This window comes from Phaenicophaeus curvirostris, chromosome 8 (assembly GCF_032191515.1).
Source record: "Phaenicophaeus curvirostris isolate KB17595 chromosome 8, BPBGC_Pcur_1.0, whole genome shotgun sequence".
NCBI classification, from domain to species: Eukaryota; Metazoa; Chordata; class Aves; order Cuculiformes; family Cuculidae; genus Phaenicophaeus; species Phaenicophaeus curvirostris.
In genome coordinates, this window is record NC_091399.1 from 27,552,543 (window position 1) to 27,575,254 (window position 22,712).

Sequence of the window (22,712 nt, forward strand, 5' to 3'; positions counted from 1 at the left end):
GATTACTCTAATGCAATGGGAGAAAGGACCAACACAGTCGTTCGAGGCAGAGAATAGGAAAAGACAGATTTAATTTCTGTGTCAAAGCATTAGAGAATCCTTGTGGGATTCTACATCTTGAAAAGGATTCAGGAAAATCAGAGAAGCTGTATAGAGCAGAAATGCAAAAAATGGCTTGAGGGTGGGAGGAAAAGCCTGGCAGTCAGAGAATTAGGCAACTCGGTATATTTAGCTTATCAGATGAAGATGGATGAGAGGGGGTTTGCTTCCAGCATATGTGTAGTGTCACAAAGAGAAAATGCCAGGCTCTGAAAGACTCTTTATTCAAGCAGAAGACAGAACAAAACGGTATGTCTGCAAGCTGATGGCAGACGCAGGGATGTGGGATGCTCTTCTGAACGTGAGGGTGAGGGACTCCTGAAACAGACCCAGAAAAGTGGGAGTCTCCAACACTTGTCTTCCAATCAAGCCTACCTCCTTTCCTGGAAAATATATGTGCAACAAACACAGCGTATTGGAATTAACGCAAGGAGATGAACTGCTGGGTGTTGTGCTGGCCGGCTGCTTGCTCTCGTACAGCCGCGTGTCAGGCAGATCCATTGGGTCGCTTCAGCTGAGGAAGACCCTGGGAAACACGGTCTGGTGAGGCAGCACATGTGGGGAGCTGTTCGGACAGGCTCCGGGTGTTTATCTGCACCCGTAGTGGTAAGTGTGACTCTTTGCTCTTGAAAATATCTAGAGGGTGGCAGAATTTTTCAGCCAAGTTTGTCTTGTTTTAGCTTGTTTCATGTGGGACTGCTGATGCTGTTTAACATTTCCGTTCTTAGAGCAGCCAAAGCACCAGAAATGTTAAGTGCCATCCACAGACTGATAGCACTCAGAGCCTGCGTTTAAGAATAATATGTAATGAGTGTGTGCGATGAAACAAGTTTGGCCAGTGAGATAAAGATTAAATACGAGTGTTTTACAGCTCAGATTGGATTCCCTGAGCCTGTGCATCAGCTGAGGTAATCTCTTTCCAGTAAAGGCTGGATAGAGATCTTTGCTGTGGTGTTTAGTGGTATTTAATTAATAATAAAGTACTACATTAATTAGTATTAGATCTGATTTGAGGACATGTAATTTGGGGGGAAGGGTTACAGTGTGAGTAAGAGAATGAGAATTTTTATAGAGCAGAGAGTCAAACTGAGATTAGCAGTCTTGCTACCGAGAGCCTGGAGGCTGACGTGTGTGTGTTCGGCAATCAGGACAGACAGTTACAGCATAACTTTATTTACTGATTGGAAAAGCACCTGTAGCCATGATTTACCTTTATGTGTCACCCCATATAATACACGGCTCAGCCACCATGAATGATAAAAGCAAGAAGGCATCATTTCAGCGGAAACGCCCTGTGGTGCTCAGCAACACGCGTGAGGTTCACTTGCAGAGTAATTTTGGCACACCCCAGTGGGGCTCCTTCTGGAGGAAGCTTTCCTCATGGCCACCTCCACAAGCTCAAGCTCCACAGGGGATGTGAGCAGCTGAACCGGTGCCTGGCCTCTTGCACAGCTTTGACCCATGTGCACTATATGTGCCGAGGCCACTGGGTTGTGCCTAGTGTGACGTGAATGTCCCAAAGCAGCACGTAGGGTTGATGCAGGGACATGAGGTGTAGGACCCCTCACTGCCCGCTCCAGGTAGCGACCAGTCCTGACTGTCCTGTGTTACCTGCTAGCACAGCCCCAGCCATACTCTCTGCCAGATAACTTATTTTTTCACCCAGCTCGTGGCCAGCATTGCTGCAGGAACTGCTCTGCACGCTCATGGGCAGCCACGGGCTCAGGGGGTTGGCTGCAAGTGGGGATTTGTCAAGCAGGATGCACTGCATGCAGCTTTTGCCCTTCCATTTGGTCAGTTTGGCTTTGAAAAGCTCCAGAGCATTCTGGAAAGCGGCATAGCAATATGATAGGATTTAATCAGACTTAATTATTCCCCTGCTGTTGATCTCCTAGCAACATCCAGCTTGACATCTGCCTGCAAATGAAACGTGTAAGCTAAGTAGCAACATGTTCAGACTGAAGCCCTGCTACTTGAACCAAATCATTCCGCTATTCATTGCCTTAATTCATCTCGTGGCCGTTAGACAGCTGCTGGGAGCTGGTACCTGATTCCATAGTGAATGGCACTCACTTCCCGAGGTTTTTTCCAGCCTGGCAAGAAGCATGACTTCATCCTGGGCTCTTTCCAGCACGCTGACACCTGATAACGGAGGGTAGAGTTTCTTGAGTGACAAACACAGGCTCAGGAGCAAGCCCCAGCCTTGTTGTTATTTGGCTTCACGATGTGGGTTCCTGCTTATCTCATCATGGAAATCAAATCACCCACTGTGCCTGTGGATTGCAGGGTTTAAACTCTGAGCATGCAAGTGGTAGAGTCGGGGCGGTGGGGTTTGAGGATGGTCAGAGATTTGCATCACAGACAGCTCTGTGTTGCCAGAGCATGGAGGGGGCTGAGGCAGTGAGAAGAGCTCTGGCTTGGTGTGGCTGCAGGGATGAGGAGGCAAAGAGAGGAGCAGGCATAAAGCAAGTGTTTGTAAAGCAAAGCTGGGCTCCAGCCAGATGCAACACGGTGCAGGAGTTGGTGGGTTATTGGAGGAAATCAGCCCAGCAGTAGAGTGAGGGCCCGCGCAGGAGGCTGCCCAACCCTGCCCTAGCCACCGGCTCACTGAGAAGCTGGAGGGAAAGAAGGTGTCTTGGCTGGGCGAGCGCAACCAGTAGCCCCAGCAGATCAGCCCTGGGGAGTCGGGGTCAGTGGTGGCAGGGGCAGACCTGGAGATGGATGGGGATGCGGTCTTGGACCTCTCCATGCACTTCCTTGAGGGGTTATTGGTGCCAGTGATACCTGTGTGTTGGCAAGAGTCTGTTCAGCTCCTGTGCTGCATCTAGAAGCTGTTACTGGCATCCAAAAAACCCCTAATGGGATGTCAGCGCAGCACTTGTCTCCGTGGAGGTGTGTGGCAGCTCTGTGAGCCGGGCTGCATGGCTGTCACTCTTGCAGCCAGCTTGCACTGACTTCACTCCTGCTGAACACAAAGTGGGATTTCTAGCTGTGAAAGTGAGGTTGCATGAGCCCCCAGCAACTCCACCTGCGACCTGCATGGGATTTGCCACTCGCCAAGTGCTGGGGAGCGGGCTTGGCTAGAGCTTAGCTGGCCCTGTGCTATCCAAGTGGTATCATAGAATCACCAGGTTGGAAAAGATCCACTGGATCATCGAGTCCAACCATTCCCATCAATCACTAAACCATGTCCCTCAGCACCTCATCCACCCGTGCCTTAAACACCTCCAGGGAAGGTGACTCAACCCCTTCCCTGGGCGGCCTCCGCCAGTGCCCAATGACCCTTTTTGTGAAAAATTTTTTCCTAATGTCCAGCCTGAACCTCCCCTGGTGGAGCTTGAGGCCATTCCCTCTCATCCTGTCCCCTGTCACTTGGGAGAAGAGCCCAGCTCCCTCCTCTCCACACCCTCCTCTCAGGTAGTTGTAGAGAGCAATGAGGTCTCTCCTCAGCCTCCTCTTCTCCAGGCTAAACACCCCCAGCTCTCTCAGCCGTTCCTCATAAGGCCTGTTCTCCAGCCCCTTCACCAGCTTCGTTGCTCTTCTCTGGACTCTCTCCAGAGCCTCAACATCCTTCTTGTGGTGAGGGGCCCCGGACTGAACACAGGATTCGAGGAGCGGTCTCACCAGTGCCGAGTACAGAGGCAGAAGAACCTCCCTGGACCCGCTGGTGCCCCTGGGGGTGCCGGGGCAGCGCTCTGCGGGAGGTTGAAGGGGGGGAGCCCCTCCGTTCCGCGCACGCGCGCGCCGCAGCCCCCTCCCCTCCCTCCCGCCCCCTCCTCTCCCGGCCCCCCCCCCCCCCCCCTCCCCGCCGCCATTGGCCGCGCGCGCGCCCCGCGCCGCCCCATTGGCCCGCGGCGGCCGCTATGCGGGAGGGTTGTCGCGCGCCGCCCCGCCCCCCGCGCCCCGTCATTGGCTCCCGCCGCGCCCCCTGCCAACCGCGGCGGCCGCGGCCGCTCCCGCTGCGCCCGGCATGGCGGCGCCCGCAGCCCCCAGACCCCTGGCCGCCCACGGGGGCCGGCAGCGCCGCGCCCAGCGCGCACCGGTGAGCAGCGGGGAAGGAGCACCGAGGCGGGGGGGAACCGAGCCCGGTGCAGCGGGGAGCGGATCCCGGAGGGCTGGAGAGCTTGGGAGCTGATCCCGGTGCAGGGAGGAGGGGATCCTGGAGAGGTGGAGAGCTGGGAGCTGGTCCCGGTGCAGAAGGAGCAGATCTCGGTGCACCTGGGAGCAGATACCGGTGCAGGAAGGAGGGGTGGAGAGCTGGGAGCTGATCCCGGTGCAAGGAGGAGCGGATCCCGGTGCAGGGAGGAGGGGATCCTGGAGGGGTGGAGAGCTGGGAGCTGGTCCCGGTGCAGAAGGAGCATATCCCGGTGCAAGGAGGAGCAGATCCTGGAGAGGTGGAGAGCTGGGAGCTGGTCCCGGTGCAGCAGGAGCTGGGAGCGGATCCCGGTGCAGCTGGGAGCAGATCCTGGTGAAGCAGGGAGTGGATCCTGGTTTGGCAGGAGCTGGGAGCGGATCCCGGTGCAGCAGGGAGCGGATCCTGGCAGGACAAAGAGCTTAGAGCAGATCCCCACTGGGCAGGAGGGAATCCGACTGCAACAGGGAGTGGATCACGGCAGAGTTGGGATCGGGGAGCAGCTCCTGGCAGCACCCACCGGCTGCCCCAGAGCGGCTCTTGCCCTTGAGACCAAAGCCAGAGCAGGTGCTTGGGGTGGTGGTTCTTATTCCAGTGTTGCGGTGTGGTTATTCCAGGGGGTGGGTGGGTGTTGCCTTGTGGAGACCACGGGTTTGGATCTCGTGGGACCTCACCTGGAGTCCTGCGTTCAGTTCTGGAGTCCTCGGAGGACGTGGAGCTGTTGGAGCGGGTCCAGAGGAGGCCACGGAGATGACCCGAGGGCTGGAGAACCTGCCGTACGAGGACAGGCTGAGAGAGTTGAGGTTGTTCAGCCTGGAGAAGAGGAAGCTCCAAGGAGAGCTTAGAGCAGCTTCCAGCTCTGAAAGGGGCTCCGGGAAAGCTAGGGAGGGACTCTTGATCAGGGAGTGCAGGGACAGGACGAAGAGGAACAGTTTTAAACTGAAAGAGAGGAGATTGAGATGAGGTAATTAGGATGAAATGTTTTCCTGTGAGGGTGGTGAGCCCCAGGTGGCTGGAGAAGTTGTGGCAGCCCCATCCCTGGAGATGTTCAAAGCCAGGTTGGATGGGGCTTGGAGCAACTTGATCCGGTGGGAGGTGTCCCTGCTTGTGGCAGAGGAATTGGAACTGGATGGGCTTTAACTTCCCTTCCAACCCAAACCATTCTGTGATTTGATGATCTGTGCATCGTTGTGGGTATGAAATGGCATGTTGTGGAGGGATGGCTGTGGGAGAAGGTGGCTCCTTGCCTCAACCTGTTTTTCTTTCCCAGGTCATGTAGGAGAGCAGAATTAATGTGAAGATGGGACTGTTGGTGTTCATGCGTAACCTGCTGCTAGCCCTCTGCCTCTTCCTGGTACTGGGATTTCTGTACTATTCGGCTTGGAAGTTGCACCTTCTCAGATGGGAGGATTCAAGTAAGTATGAACACCTTGTAACTGTCTCTGAGCTCCTTAAAACATCTTTCAAGTAGTTGCAGTAGCACCGAGGTGGTTATGACTTAGTATTATCAGAGGGATATGATCAAGCCCTATCAAATGCTGGAGGTTTTAGTATACTTAAGGGCTTGAATTTGTGATTACCTAATGTTCTTTATGGCTTTACTTTATTACTGGATATGATAGCAGGTTCATGCTCTATAAATCTAGTATTACAGACTTCCGTTCTTAGAATAGTCTGTGTCAGTTTATGATTCCTAATTGTCAAGATAAGGAGTTTGTGTGCTGAGGCTTTTGCTCCCCAATTCTTTCTGTATGTTTTAAAATATTTAAGACAAGTGTGTTTTTTTTTTCCTCTGGTGGATTTTAATTTCTTTCTATAATTATATCTGCTGGTTATCTCATCATCTTACTTTGTCCTTCAGAAATCTTCATCTTCCATTTATCTTCCGTGTTATCTGCCAACTATCTGCCATCTAAAATGATGTTTCTCAACCTTTTTAAGTCCAAAGAGACATCTGACCTCATTGGATACGATCTGAGGATTGTACTGTGCAGTAGTGCCATAGGAGGTTTGAGTTGCAATGAGATATAAACTAGGCTGAGGTTTGATTGCTCAGTTGCTGCTCTTAGTTTTTGTTGTGTTGATTGCTTTCTTGCTTGCATGTGAGAATTGTTTATTGAAATTACAAAAACAAGAAAACAATTCCCTCCTCTGACTGTTGCCCCTGGGTCTGTGGCTGAGGAACACTGATCCAGAAGGATTGTTTTGCTGTCTGACAAAAAGCTGTCAGTCAGGTTCCATCTTCGCTGTATTGCATTTCTGTGCATGCTGCTGGAGGTTTCTACTTCAATGCTTATTAATTTTAATAGTTTTCTACCTCTACATGGTCCATATCTTGTTTTGCATGGTCTAAGAGGCTTGACATGATGACGGATAATGATTTGGATATGACATTTGCACTGATGCAGTGATTTTGACAGGAGGACTGCTAGGAACAGTACTTGTTCTACAACAAGTATCAGAAGACTGAATTTGTAAAAGGAGATGCGTAGTGTTTTTCTGAGCAGGGATTTTTTCTTCAGTTGTTTCTTCTCTTGTGCTTCAGAGAAAGAGTCAAAAAAACTTAAGTGTGACCTTCAAAAAACTAACTCTTTTGTCAGTGAAGTACAGAAAATCCTCCCTGCATGAAAACGAGTACAGAGTGTAGCTAACAGAACAGCTTTGCCAAATCTGCTACCACGTGGTCATCTATTATGGAATTATACGACCTGCCATCCTTTGCTTCCTTCATGCCACCAGAAATTGTCTTGGAAATCCCCAAGACCTTAAAAAAACCCCCTCCAGGCCATACCTTGTATGTGAACTTTGTTAAATGCGGAGCAGCTTTGTGTTTATGTGCCATCTACCAAGGTGCTGGAGTGGGTTCTAAATTTTTTCAAGTTTCACCTCTTTGGTCTTTTGTGTCTTTAGTTTTGTGTGCCATGTCCTACTCTATGTGATATCAGTCCCTGGGGAGTTTTCTGGTAACTGCTTGGCCATGCAGTGTTACAAATCTGTATGCAAACATTGTGGATTTCTATAAAGGGAACACTTTTACCCAGAAAGATGACTAGGTTGCAGCTTAATTAGAGTAATTTCTCTTGAGTGTTGAGTGGCTGCTTTCGGGTACCCAGGATGTTCTGACAGGAGCATTGTGAGGTGATGTCAGACTTTTTTTGTAAAGTGTCTATCTCCTTTTCACTAAGCTTGTGTGTAAAAGATGTACTTCATTTATTCTTGGAAGTTGCAGTGCTCACATTAAGCTTCTTCAACCCTGCACAATGCAACAATGCTAGTTTTAAGATTTACCTTACTGACCTTTATCAGTTATCATCGTTGATAAAGGCTGCACCATTTTTCCTTTTCTTCTAGATACTTTTATGGATTGCGTCTTAAAAATCAGGCGAAGCTCCTTTAAATATTTTGCCAGCAGCAGTCTAGCGTAAGAGGGTAAAATTTTATGTGATTACTTTTGGAAAGCATTAAGGTGATACCCGTTTTCAGAGGATCTTCAGTTTTGTGTGTATCTAAACATGTTTACTCATCATGTAATTTTACACTTGAGGAATTAACACAGATAAAATACAAATTTGAAAGCCTGTGTTGGGAAACTTGATATGGAGATTTAATGTTAAGCTTCTATAAATAAGCACTGGGAAGTTAACAAATGACAGAATCCAAGTTGCTCATTTAACCATGATTAGACTTCCTTGAGCACATGTAATATGTTACGTGGCTCGGTCATGCTTTCTGTTTTCTGAGGGAGAGCCTTGCTCAGTTCAGTGCACAAGACAGGTGATGCTCGATAGCTGTTGGTGCTTTATTTCCTGAATTACGATCGGTGTGTGACCTTGTAAATTGCCTTAAAGATTGAGGCCGTAACGCTGGCGTCCCCAAAGGCAAAACTCAGTTAGATGTGTTTCTGTTGGGGTGCTTAATAATCTAAGAATATTGACTTTATGTGTAGGTTATGAGTTTATATGTAAGCTACCTTAGTGAATTATTTTCTCTTTTCTTGTGACTGGTATCTCTACTCTGTGTAACAGCGACTCCCTAGCTTCAGCAGTCACATTTATCTTTTCTCTCTTCCCCTCTTTGTGCTGGAGGAGGCATGAAACTAAGCTGACCCTGCCACCTGACACCCTTGCAATCTCTTCAGAGACTGGTTTTAGTAAACTTGACACCTCTATTTGATATCGAACACATACGAACTTGCCAGAGTGTGGTGAAAAATACTTGATCTACTTACTTGCTGCTTGGTGTGGTTTGTTCACTTGATGTTTTAGAAAATGCCCGCGTATGTTCTTATGGATAATTTAATTGGTAACTCCTTAAAGAATCTAGTGCTGAGACTTTGATATTTGTATATCTATCTGCTAAAGTAAGTGAATAGTTAATTTATTTGTACTTCTGACACCTCCAAGAAAGGAGATTTAAGCCTCTGAATCTCTGAAAGGAGATTTAAGCCTCTGATGTGTAAAGATACACATCAATATTTCTCTTACCTTCACCATTTAGCTTTAAATCTGTCCTTCTTGAGTGAGTTCTGAGATTGTTCTTACTCTGTGACTCTACACCTTGCCAAAATACAAAGGAGGATAGGAAACTATTCTCTAAGGCTTATCTTTCTTGTGACAAGAATAGATTGAATTTAGCTAATGTGAACTGTTTAAGGCTGAATTAAGTTCAACTGCTTCTTCAATTCCAGACAAACCTCCAGTGGCTGATGCCCCTCTCTCATCCGTTTAGTGAGTATCACGGCTGGCTGCCCTTGTTTCGTGTCGGTGGGTCCTTAGAGCAGCAGCAAAGCGTGAAAGAGTGATGTGTAGCACTGTGTGTGAGTGCAGGAGGGCTGGTGGTCGTTGGGAGTCTGTGGGCAGTGTTTACAACAGGAGTAAGCTTTATTTTTTTTCTTTTTTTCCTTCCCTGATTTCTGTAATGCAGCTTCAATCTCTAACACTAGCAGTATGAGATGCACACCATCCTCGCACGTTCTTCCCAGACAGGCAATAACGACAGATGCTGCAGCCTGCTCATTAGGAGTGTTGAGTCGCGTGGAGGTGTGCTAAGCACGTAGAACTGATAATGTGATGTGAGAGACAAACAAGGAAATAAGAAGTTTGGTGTCAGGTGTAGCTGTTCTGTATGCTCTAGAAGGACCTTGAAGCAGCAGATAATTGTAGTTTTCATTGTGTTTCTGGGCACTGAGTTTTCAGGGAGTTCTTACATGGTAATCATAGTGATAAGAGCAGGTTTTGAAGGTCTGAGAGGTGCTGCAGCCTCTTTCCCAACAACTCCCTGAACTGCCCCTTTCATCTCCTCTGATGCATTTGGTTCTGAGGAGTAAGGAAGGTGTTCTCTGAATGAAGAGTGAAGAAGTAAATACAAATATATACTCATACATACAGGGCCTTGGGCAGCCTGATCTAGTGGGACATGTCCCTGCCCATTGCAGGGGGTTGGAACTAGATGATCTTTAAGGTCCCTCCCAACCCAAACTATTCTATGATTCTACGATCTCTGAGTGTGAACAAGACAGCACGGAGGAATGTGCCCCACATTATCTTTGAAAAGCACGATGGGAGATGGAGTCTTGTTGACAGTGCCTCTTAGATTTGCTTTATCAGCTTGGAGGAGTGCATTTTTACCCATAACTGAAGGACAGAATATAATCATGTTAAAATTTAATGTTTATGTTTTTTACTTAACCTGCTATGTGTATAGCTGATTTTGCAGTTTAAAAACTAATGTGTTGTAAGGAAGTAATGATTCCATTAAAAAATGTCCTGGCTATGGAAATATTTGACTTATTCCCCCAAGGCAGCTTTTTTCTTTTTATCCCCCCCTTAGCTGAAATGTACTGAGGACAAGGGCAGTGTGACGCTATTTCCTTGTTCTCTATTGTATTTCTATCTACATTACCATTGAATTAATTTAAAGAAGTATATACTCCACCCTAGGTACTTTTGCCAAACCCTGTGTGAACACTATTTGTTGCTATAGACTTTGAGTTTGTCACTTTGAATGTGGCTTCTGAAACATCTCCAGGTATGTTCTGTTGATATCTCCTTACAGAAATCAAGTCACTAGTATGTCATCTGTTGCTCTGTGTTATTTTCAACTCTAATTCTGGAAAGGCAGACAAAGAGATAAAGCTCTGTGAAGAGATTTTCTGAAGGTATTTCAGGACCTTTATCCTTTTTATTATTATTTTTTTTAATGTCTGTTTCCATGGGAACTGAGGAGACATAAACAGGGAAAACTGACTCACTTCTGCTTGCAGGTTTTTAGTCTGCTTGCATTTCCATGGAAACCAGTCTCACAGCAAAAAAAAAAAAAAAAAAAGACTAAATCCATCAAAAGCAATCAAACCTTTATCTTTAATATAAGTACTGATTTTTTGCTTTCAGAGTGAAATGGTGTTATTGTCAATTCTTGTATTAAGGGCTAAAAATGTACTGATTAAAGGGATCTTTTTACAAGGGTTTGGAACACGCACATTCGTTCTCACGTGGCTAAAGCCCTATGGTATTTGCGATGGCGCGTAGCATGGGTACAACTGTTGTGTCTTGAGTTACCAGGGGTGGTGTTTGTTCTGCATGAGGGAGTGGATTTTGTGTACACTGACATCTGACTTCTTTCCATTCTGTGGTTTAGTGACAAACCAATGAATAGATATTCAGTTGGTGTTTGAGCAACTAGGCCACAGGGACAAACTCATCGCCTTTGTGGAGAGAGGCGTGTGATAGCTTTGTGGTCGGGCCCTCTTCTCTGGCAGTTACTGTCCTACTTGCCTTTGCCAGGAGAAGGAAAGGCAGGGGTGCTTCTATAAAAGAATAACAACTCCAGGCCAGCTCAGCTTGGCACTGGAAGTATAAATCTCTGATGAAAGTGAGTTGAACTGAGCCGGCTGAATTTATGGTTAGGTGGGGTGAGGGAGCACGTCCTTTTTTACTGTAGAATTACACGACACTCGTGCCCATGCTGTGAGGGACCACAAGCAGATGGTGATGGCTGTAACCATCTCAGTGGTTCTGGTTCTATTTATGGCTTTAGAGGTGTTCTCTATGGTAGTCTTCATTGCTATTGCTGCTGCTCCCCAGGCTGAAAAGTCTGAAAGACACTATCTTGTGGGCATTAGCTTTTTTTTTTCCAAAAAACCCCCAACTGGTTTGGACAGTATTATGCAATAGTGTAAGTTTCCTGAGACAGTTCATAGAATCATAGAATAACCAGGTTGGAAGAGACCCACGGGATCATCGAGTCCAACCATTCCTATCAAACACTAAACCATGCCCCTTAGCACCTCGTCCACCCGTGCCTTAAACACCTCCAGGGAAGGTGAATTAACCCCCTCCCTGGGCAGCCTGTTCCAGTGCCCAATGACCCTTTCTGTGAAGAACTTTTTCCTAATGTCCAGCCTAAACCTCCCCTGGCAGAGCTTGAGGCCATTCCCTCTTGTCCTGTCCCCTGTCACTTGGGTTGCTTTTTTTTGCTTTGCAAGGAAGAGTCTGGGAACATCATTGAGAGGGATTATTGTGAATTCACTACTGTTTGAGTCATTAGTAACTTCAAGATCTGTTTCATCTGCTCAGCTGTTCTGTAGTCTGCGTTAGTGCTGTACTTACTGCACTGAAATTGAGAACAAATGTTTAGAAAGTTCTCATAAAACAGATCCAGCTACAGATTTAAGGATTCTCTTTGCTGCTTTTCAGATGCTTTAGGGATTTGAGGATGCTTTTTGAAATGTTAAAAATAGGAAGTAATATTATTGAGGCAGCACTGGGTATTAGAAACAAAATTGTAAAAATAGAAGTTAAAATAACAATCGTCTGGTAAAGTAGCTTAACTTTTGTAAGAATACTCCTATTGGGCTGACGTGTTCGCCTGTGTTCAGCTTGAAACGGAAAACTTTAGCATATTAACCACGGTGGATGATTCTTTTATCTATGCAGAACGTCGAAAAATAGATTTAGTACCCAGAAATTTTAACTGCTGTTCAGGTTACTTTGTGCTCTCTGTTAACCTGCCAGAATAAGAAGCATGGCTAAACTTTTAACTCCTGCAACTCAGGACATTCGGTTGTGGGAGTATTTTCCACAGCTGTAGCTCTGCCAGCTGCTCTTCACTTGGCTGGAGACAGATGTGTACGTTCCCGATTCCTCTTGCTCTGGCTGTTTGATGCAACCACAGAGGACTGCCTGCCCTTTGCACAAGAAGAGACAGTTGGGCCAGGGAATATGAAACTTTTAAGGTCTATGAAAGAGTTAAAAAATGAGAGAAAGTTAATGACTGCTTCTCTGTTTTCTGGAAAGCAGAGCTTCACAAGGCAGGCCAAAGAAATAGGGGAATGAAAGTGCTTCATCTGACCTGTTGCTGCCCATTTAGTGAAATACCCAGTGTTACTTTGGGACCTCGCCGTGTTCCCCCCTGGAATTTTTAGTGCTGCTGTAATGTTAGCAGCACAGGACGGAACTCTGCTGGGTCAACGTGACAGAACCGTCCAGGGAGGAAGCAAACAGAATGCTGTCTTGTCCTTGGGATTTCCCTAGAGGAGGAAAGCTGTCTGTGCACTCCTCACGCTTTGTAGGGGAACGTTTAGTGGAGGACATTAAAAGCACCCTAAGCGCTTTGTGGATCAAGGAGTGGCTGAAATGCTATACTGGTATTTATCTTTATTGTATTTTCATTTTAGCTTTTTCAGCCCTGAGTTACTATTTTAGTTCTCAGCTAGCACTGGCTTTTCAGCGAGATAGAAAAGCAATGTGCAGGAATACTTCTCCACTCCCTTACACACAGCGAAGCATAGTTTTGCATCCTAGAACAGTGAGGGGCTCTTGCTTCTTTTGAGGGTAGCAGCCTCGTTGCTGTTTGAGTCTGTTGAAGCTTTTGCATTTCCCCCTCTCTCCTTTTGTGTGTCGAGCTGTTGGGTGCAACTGAAGAAATCACCTGGCTTAAAACAGAGTGGTTTTATTTGTTTTGCTTAGTTGACCTTAACCTGACTTAGTGTTTCACTTGTTCCCTTGCTAAGCTCTTGTGCATTTTCTCCCTGTCCTCTCTAAGTTTGGGAAGGATGTCTTCCTATGACTTTGGGTAGGTGGATTGGAATAGTGTTCCTGAGGGGCAGCGCTCAGTGTCTTGCATGCAGCTGAAGCTGTGTCCTCCAATACGGCTTTTCAGAGGTCAAAGTCAGCAGCTTTCTGTGTTCTGGAAGGTACAATGCAGTGAAAGCACTTTACCTCTCGTAGCAATTGCTCTGCAGCTGAGTGCTTTCAGAAGTGAAAGGGCTTATTCATCTCAGCTGACTGTGAACCCCTTAGCGATGAGTTCAGCTGGAAACAATACCTCCCTGTGTGGACTGTCTCATCCCTGTTAGGGAGTGGATCTCTGCCTTCCCTTCATCTTGTCCCTGTGCATCCCCTTGGCACATAAGGTGTGCACCTCTGACCTGGACCTCTTGCAGCAATGGCTGTTGTGGTTCAGTTATTACCAGTTTTAATGGAAGCTCCACTCTATCACTCATTTGATAGGATAGGTCACATGAACTTTCTCTGTTGACTTTCATACAGGCAGGCTGGCTTTGGGCACCTTTCGTGCCTGTTTCAATTCTGTTTCACATCATTTCTAGCACAGAGGAGGTAATGTGTGATTTGTCTTGAATTGGACAGCTTTTACTGCTGTGATCAGTTGACCATGACCTTAGTACTGATTCTGACCACATCTGTCACACTTAGGGATGCTTCGCACAGGAGATTTTCCCTAGATTGTTATTTTCTGCCGACCTTTTTGGTGCTCCTGTCACTGTAACATCTCATTTTTTCTCACTGCAGCTTGGTTCTACATCACAGTGTCAGGCTGAGGCAATAAAACAGCCAAGCCTGGGTATGACTTGCAAGGACAAGTACAATTGGGTCATGAGGTATAGCTCTATATGAATTATGTATCTCTTCTGCACTTCAGAAGGAATGTAATTGTGCACCCAGCCATCAAGCAAAAAGCAATTTGTACTGCGTGTGCATATCCTGAATAGATGTTTGAAGCTGAGGTAGCTGATTTCAAGTGGTTACTCCTTCATGGCACCGCATGATTATATTGCTCTTTGTATGCATTGCTTTCTGGAGGAAGTAATTGTGTGTGAGGTCAGTGCCAAAATTCTGGTCAGGTACAGACACTACAGGATGCTTCTTAACCAATTCTTGGTATTTTGAATAATCAAAAGACTTGACGATCCAAGATAAATCTCTGAGGGTCAGAATTTAGCATTTCTTGCTCAGTTTCAAGAAAAGAAGAATAAGAATGTGTCAAAATTGTCTATTTCCATTTTTTTAAAGAGCTTACAAGCATGTATGTTGCTTGTCTTTAACTTTTTTCAGATGGTGTTAGGATCCTTCCTACTTTAACTCAGCCCCTGTTATAGCATGTAATTTTTTTTTCAGCTGTTATCCTGTGTATTTCAGTGTTAGGGACTCTGATTAAACTGAGGTTCATCTGAGCTGCAGCAGTGCAGTATGTCACTTAATAGCTCCCAGAACAAAACAGTGTAACAACAGAAAAGTTTAACCAATATCTCTTCTAGCTACAGTGTGTGTGCATGTTCTGAGGAGAATCTTTGTTCAAACATTAGGCACAGATGCATTTTGAGGGACCTGGTTTAGCAATTGATAGGAATGGTTGGACTTGATGATCCGGTGAGTCTTTTCCAACCCGGTGATTCCATGATTCTATAATTATGCTTTAAAAGAAGTAGTGAAAATGAGATGGCACAAAAATCAATTGAAGTGGTGTTTTCCCACAGGTAAGTAGCTGGTGGCTTCCTACGTGTGCTCACTCTAAATAAATGTTGACAAAGTTGTTAGTAAGTGCAATTGCATCTTTTAATCTTTGTCAGAAATTATCACTCTCACAATAACACTATGTAAGTATTGCTTTTCAGCTGTGATTGTGTTTAGAGACCCCAAATCAAATAAATATACCGAGACACATGTCATAGAATCATAGAATCACCACCAGGTTGGAAGAGACCCACCTGATCATTGAGTCCAACCAATTTCTTGGGATGAAGGGTGTTAACTTAAACAGACTTGACTCAGGAAGGCAAAGGCACAGGAAAGTGAAATTATTCTGTATCACACAGCAGCTCAAGGGCAGAGCTATGAATAGCATGAAGGTCTCAAGGTTTTTGATCTAGTGTCCAGTTGGCTAAATGAGGCTCACTCTGCTGTAATCACATATTCTACGTCTATGTAGTTCAGGAGAGCTGAAGTTGCTTGCTTGGGGCAGAGATCATCTGCTGATATTTGCAAAAAACACAGCAGTATTTCCAAGTACTGTATTGATAATAACAGGACTGGTGATGGTCTGCATGGGGGGTGCTGGTGGCTGAGGGTAGGGGCTGTGAGCAGGGTGTGCTGTGGCCAGCACGAGTTGCTGTTGGGGGTTGCCTAAGATGCATCTGTAGAAGTGGCTTAAGAGCAAAGTGTGCAACCTGGACAGTTGTGAATGCTGGTTTGGGGCTGTTTTTCTGCCTTCAGATTCACCATATCAAAGACTGTACTTCATACTTTCCAGCTTCATTGCTACCACAACCGCCTTTTTCTTTTAAAAGGTAGTATTTTTTTGTAGTGGAAATGTTTAATTTTGCTCTCCATACTCAGACACAGAACTCTGTCTCTTCTATTTAAACTTAAAATGAAATTATGTTCAGGCACAGACTAAGCTTCTAAAATTGCTGCTCAAAGGATGGAAAACTGAGCTTTTGAAAAGAATGGACTAATGGAACAGTTCAGGCAGTTTTAACCGTAGCAATCGCTAATGCTCTAGGTATAATTAGAAAACTAATTACTGTGAATTTAGTTGTTAAGTCTTTTCTGCCTTTTGAGACTTGCCCCACAGAATTCCATCAGGTTCCAAATAGAGCATAGGAGTTTATCCATTATGCTGCAAGGAAATTAGTAATGCCGCTTTTCTCTGTTAGCTCTGCTGCCATAATCTCTGTTTAGAAGTGCCTTATCTGAACATTGGAAAGGCTTTTATTATTTTAAGATATGATTCATTATAACATTAATTTCTATATATTTGAGTTCAGAGCTTTTGTGTTTGGGTCCAGTATGTCATTGAAAGTAGAAGTCTGAGTTAATACAATGCAGAGACTGCAAATTGAATTCTAGTGAAAAAAATGTATTAATTCTGAATGGATTTATAACTCTACCTCGTGTTTAAGGATGCTTCAGAGGTCGTTTGAGTATTTCTAAACTTTTTAAAGGTCAGTTTCCACATTGAAAAATAGGCCTTATTTGCATTACAAAAATATGAAAGCATCAGTGCTGTACAATAATATATTACTTTTGCTTGTTGCGTATTTTGCTTCCCACAAAGTTAGTTTTGTAATTATAGCATATTCTATTCTTTGAGAAGTAGTTTGTGCTTCTATGAATAGAGACCATGCTGTCACATGAACATTTGGGTTGGTGTTCCCTGACCTTTGAATGCTTTTAAGTTTCTCAATGTAGTTACTAAAACTTTTCTCTTTTATGAGCTGTTTTTAATTCTTTTTTTAAACTAGGGCTAAGTACTCTTTATCATAAAATTAAACAAGGCCAAGTGCAAGGCCTGGGTCGGGGTAATCCCAAGCACAAAAACAGGCTGGACAGAGGATGGATTGAGAGTAGCCTTGAAGAGAAGGACTCAAGGGTGTTCATGGATGAGAACATCAACGTGAGCTGGCAACGTGCAATTGCAGCCCAGAGAGGCAACCGCATCCTGGGCTGCATCCAAAGTGTGACCAGCAGGGCAAGGGAGGGGATTCTGCCCCTCTACTTTGCTCTGTGAGACCTTGTTTGGAATCTTGTGTTCAGTTCTGGAGACCTCAGCACAGGAAGGACATGGAGCTGTTTGAATGAGTCTGGAAGAAGCCAAGAAGTTGATGAGAGGGCTGGAGCACCTTCCATATGAGGACAGGCTGAGAGAGTTGGGATTGTTCAGCTTGGAGAAGAGAAGGCTGCAGAGAGACCTTGCAGCAGCCTTCCAGTACTGAAAGGGGCTCCAGGAAAGATGTGGAGGGGCTCTTTATGAGAGAGAGCAGGGATAGGACAAGAGAGAATGATTTTAAGCTGAAAGAGGGGAGATTTAGACTAGATATGTGGAAGAAATGTTTTCCTGTGAGAGTGGTGAGACACCGGCACTGGTTGCCTGGAGAAGTCGTGGCTGCCCCATCTCTGGAGGTGTTCAAAACCAGGCTGGATGGGGCTTGGATCAACCTGATCTAGTGGGAGGTGTCCCTTCCCATAGCAGGATGTTTGCAACTGGATGATCTTTAAGGTGCCTTCTGACCCAAATCATTTTATGATTCTATGACCATGCACTCTCCTATGCAAATTACACTTCCTGCTTCAAAGGATGGGTGGATGAAGGACTAGAGAAATATGTGGTTGTCTACTGGTTTGCTGCTTTTCTGATACAGCCTTGATGCAGAATTCCTTCTTGTGATCAGCTGTAGGTATGAGTTCAGAAAATGGAAATTGAGGAGTGAGAGGAACCATTAGGTGAAAACCAAAAAACTGGTATTGGGAAGTTCACTCATTTCTAGCAAATTATAATTGTAGCACAAAAAAGAGCTAAGATAAGAAAATCTTCTGTAGACATTAATTGAATTTCAGGAAGCTAGGACTACTTGGATTTTATTTAAGACTTAACAGTGGAGCCGAAAGGTTTAGAAATCCTTCTTGGCTGCAGTGTATTAATTGCTGGTTTCGTCATAATGCTGCACTAGTCTAAGTGCACCCGGCTCCATGGTCATGTGTGTGTTTGTGCCTTCGTACGAATGGAATTACCCCAGAAGTAGCTTTGGTTGCCCTTGTTCCTGTTCAAGGTGTTAAATATTGCGATGGTTTCTTTCTTCGCGAACTTCTTTATAAAAGTGTGTGGGATATCTGCGTGATTAATTGTGAAATTTTTCATTGGTTGTCTGGAAGAGGTGCACAAACCCCATAAGACAGTTCGCTCCTTGTGTTGGGGATCAGCTGGGTTTGAAGAACTGTTCACCCATGTGTGGAAGCGTTCAGTAGATGTGGGTTTTGTATTGTCAAACCTTCTCCTGGAGACCTCCTTGTCATGTCCCCAGAGCTGTTGACTGCGTTATCTGAATTCCTTCTCCCTGCCTGCACAAGTCTTCTATTCTTGTTTTACCCTTGTCTGTTTCTCTAAGCAATGATTTCTTTTAAAAGGCACATTTTGTCTCATGCTTGAAGTGACAATTTTGTGAACACTGTGTGTTTTTGTGGAATACTGTGATACTTTATTAGTGGAATACTGTGTGTTTTTTGTGGAATACTGTGTGCTTTTTGTGCAATACTGTGGTACTTGAGTGGAATTTGTGGAATACGGTGGTTTTTTGTGGAATACTGTGATACTTCAGTGGAATTTGTGGAATACGGTGTTTTTTTGTGGAATACTGTGATACTTTATTAGTGGAATACTGTGTGGGGTTTTTTTTGTGGAATACTATGTGTTTTTCTGTGGAATACTGTGTTTTTTTGTGGAATACTGTGTTTTTTTGTGGAATACTGTGATACTTTAGTGGAATACTGTGATACTTTAGTGGAATACTGTGATACTTCAGAGGAATTTGTGGAATACTGTGATACTTGGGTGGAATTTGTGGAATACTATGTGGTTTTTGTGGAATACTGTGATACTTTATTAGTGGAATACTGTGTGGGTATTTTTGTGGAATGCTATGTGATTTTTTGTGGAATACTGTGGTTTTTTTGTGGAATACCGTGTTCTTCTGTCGAATACTGTGGTACTTTAGTGGAATTTGTGGAATACTGTGGTTTTTTTGTGAAATACTGTGATATTTTCATGGAATTTGTGGAACACTGTGTTCTGTGTGGAATACTGTGATACTTTATTAGTGGAATACTGTGTGTTTTTTGTCGAATACTGTGGTTTTTTTTGTCGAATACTGTGATACTTTAGTGGAATTTGTGGAATACTATGTGGTTTTTGTGGAATACTGTGATACTTTAGTGGAATTTGTGGAACACTGTGTTCTTTGTGGAATACTGTGATACTTTATTAGTGGAATACTGTGTGGTTTTTGTGGAATACTGTGTTTTTTTTGTGGAATACTGTGATACTTTAGTGGAATTTGTGACATACTGTGTGTTTTTTGTGGAATACTGTGTGTTTTTTGTGGAATACTGTGTGTTTTTTGTGGAATACTATGTGTTTTTTGTGGAATACTATGTGTTTTTTGTGGAATACTGTGTTTTTTGGTGGAATACTGTGGTACTTGAGTGGAATTTGTGGAATACTGTGATACTTTATTAGTGGAATACTATGTGGGTTTTCTGTGGAATACTATGTGTTTTCTGTGGAATACTATGTGTTTTCTGTGGAATACTGTGATACTTGGGTGGAATTTGTGGAATACTGTGGTACTTGGGTGGAATTTGTGGAATACTGTGGTACTTGAGTGGAATTTGTGGAAAACTGATACTTGAGTGGAGTTTGTGGAATACTGTGTTTTTTGTGGAATACTGTGATTCTTTAGTGAAATTTGTGGAATCCTATGTGTTTTTTGTGGAATACTGTGATACTTTAGTGGAATTTGTGGAATACTGTGTGTTTTTTGTGGAATACTGTGATACTTTAGTGGAATACTTTGTTTTTTTCTGAGGAATTAAGTTTTTTTGCTTGGTTCTCTAATCTAATTTCTGCTTGTCACATGCTTTAATCTTTGTGCTGACTAAATAACGCCACAGGGTAGGCAATGTGACATGAATTCTGGACTTGCTGCACTGGGAACGTTTCTGCTGAGCCCTAAGTGGCTCCGGCTCCTCTGGCTTGGACTCAAACGTGCTGGAAAACTTTTTTTTGTGTAGTGAATTGGAAACTGATCCAGCGTGAAAGTACAGAGTCTTCCTCTTCCCTGTCCCTCCAGCTTTTTAGGAAAGGCAGCGTTGATGTGCTCAAACCAGGGGTTTTGCCCAGATGCTCTTGGGGTGCAGGGACCGAATCCCGACCGGTACCGCCAGGGGGCAGCAAAGCCCTTTGTGTCTCCTGCCCCCCCTCTCTCCTCCTGCCCCCCCTCTCTCCTCCTGCCCCCCCCTGCCCTCCCCCTCTCCTCCTGCCCTCCCCTCTCTCCTCCTGCCCTCCCCTCTCTCCTTCTGCCCCCCCTCCTTCTGCCCCCCCCTCTGCCCCCTCTCTCCTTCTGCCCCCCTCCTTCTGCCCCCCTCCTTCTGCCCCCTCCTTCTGCCCCCCTCTCTCCCCTGCCCTCCCCCCTCCTTCTGCCCCCCCTCCTTCTGCCCCCCTCTCTCCCCTGCCCTCCCCCCTCCTTCTGCCCCCCTCCTTCTGCCCCCCTCCTTCTGCCCCCCTCCTTCTGCCCCCCTCCTTCTGCCCCCCTCTCTCCCCCGCCCTCCCCTCTCCTTCTGCCCCCCTCCTTCTGCCCCCCCTCTTTCTGTCCCCCTCCCCCTGCCCTCCCCTCTCTCCCCCTCTCTCCCCCTGCCCCCCCCTCCCCCTGCCCCCCCCCCTTCTGCCCCTTCCCCCTTCTTCTGCCCCCCCATCTCTCCCCCCGCCCTCCCCGCCACCTCCAGACCCCGGCAAGTGGAATAAACATTAATTTTAAAGAAACCTCCTACAAACAAAACCTCAAAGAGCCCCAAAAAGTGCAGCATTCCTCTTTCCTTTGCAGTTACAGAGTGGCAGCTGCCATTCCCTGGGTGGACTTTGGAAAATATTACATTAAAAACCTCCGTTTGTTTTCTAGAGTGACTTCATTTGGGGGAACCTTGCCATTCATCCAGTTCTGCTGCTGCCAGTAGCTATTTTGCTGGTTGATATGGAGCTCGGCTTGAGCCGGCAATGTGTGCCCGCAGCCCAGAAAGCCAGACGTGTCCTGGGCTGCATCCAAAGCAGCGTGGCCAGCAGGGCGAGGGCGATTCTCCCCTCTGCTCTGCTCTTGTGAGGCTCCACCAGTTCTGGAATCCTCAACATAGGAAGGATATGGAGCTGTTTGAATGAGTCCAGAGGAGGGCTACAAAGATGCTCAGAGGGCTGAAGCACCTCCCGTCTGAGGACAGGCTGAGAGAGTTGGGGTTGTTCAGCCTGGAGAAGAGGAGGCTGCAGGGAGACCTTAGAGCATCTTCCAGTATTGAAAGGGGCTCCAGGAAAGATGGGGAGGGACATTTTACAAGGGCATGGAGTGATAGGAGAAAGGGGAACAGCTTTAAACTGGAGGAAGATTTAGGTTGGACATTAGGAAGACATTCTTCACAATGAGGGTGGGGAGGAACTGGCCCAGGTTGCCCAGAGAAATCAAGGCTGCCCCATCCCTGGAGGTGTTCAAGGCCAGGTTGGATGGGACTTTGAGTACCCTGATCCAGTGGAAGGTGTCCCTGCTCATGGCAGGGGGGCTGGAACTAGATGGATCGTTAAGGTCCTACTCAAACCATTCTATGAATTTATTTCCATAATCTGGTCGAGTCCCATCTTGTCATACCTTTCTGGTTTTGCCTCCTGACTCTCCTATTCAAAAGGTCTCTTAGTGCCTTATCCTAATAACTGGAAACTGTCCAAAGAACCTGAGGTGAGTGAGAGGCACTCCATGGGGATGTAAGGTTTTGAGTACTGGGCTTGTGTTATTGCAGAGGAAAGAAAATCTAGACAAATCTATAATTCTTAGGAAACCAGGCTTTATTGATTCAGTCATTTACAGAACAGCTCATTTTATTTAAAGAACATCTGCTTGTTGAGTAGAAAGAAGAAAAGTTCTAACTGTGCCACCTTACCTTGTGGTGTGGTGCTATGGTAAGAATCTGGATGCTTCTAATCCCAAGATCCTTCTTGCAGACATTGAAGCAGACAAGAAAAATAAAGAACGAAAGACATTTGATAATTTTAATTGCTTTTCAGCAGGCAGAATTTATATGGGAACTGAAGAACAAAAAATGCAGGCTTAGTAAAGATAGCCCTTTTAGTAAATATAACTGCATTGTACTTTCGCGTTTGGTGCACACACGTGTAACGTGTAAAAAGTGGGGAAAACTGCTTTTGCCACATATTTTGTGTCCCAATGTAGACATCTAGAGGAAAATACACCTACATTTATTAGTCTCGTCATGCCCCTTACTGTCTAATTCTTTCTGGTTTAAAATATATTTCAAAATTTTTCGAAGAAAGGAGCAAGGCTTTGCAAAGTTATGGGATAAGACCAGTTGGAAGTAACGTCAGGAGGTCTTTAGTCCAATCTTCTGGTCAAAGCAGCGTCAGGTATTAGGTGAGGCCAGGTCTTCATGCAGGCAGGTTTTGAAAACTTCCCAGAATGGAGACTGCACAGCCTTTCTGTACAACCTTTTCTAATGCTTCACTGTCTTCATAGTGAACAAATGCTTCTTTACATCCAGACCAAACCTCTCATTTCAACTTAAGGCTGCTGCCTCTCATTGTCACCATGCGACGCTTCAGGAACCAGACTCTGTTTTCTTGGTAATTTTCCTGCAGG

At 45.5% G+C, this 22,712-nt stretch overlaps 1 protein-coding gene across 4 annotated transcripts in view; it reads left to right on the plus strand.

Annotated features, from left to right (window-relative positions):
- The first annotated feature begins 206 nt into the window (after positions 1 to 206).
- The window catches only part of ST3GAL3 (ST3 beta-galactoside alpha-2,3-sialyltransferase 3), a 198,394-nt gene continuing 175,888 nt past the window's right edge, over positions 207 to 22,712 (plus strand). Inside the window, exons 1-2 of one of the 4 annotated variants that reach the window (XM_069862975.1) lie at positions 207 to 705; positions 5,502 to 5,646. In XM_069862975.1, the coding sequence (XP_069719076.1) occupies positions 5,532 to 5,646 (115 nt within the window). In that variant the 5' untranslated portion in view covers positions 207 to 705; positions 5,502 to 5,531. Of the gene's footprint in view, positions 706 to 5,472; positions 5,647 to 22,712 lie in introns of those variants that run through there. The other 3 variants (XM_069862974.1, XM_069862976.1, XM_069862977.1) reach the window with 3 other exon arrangements.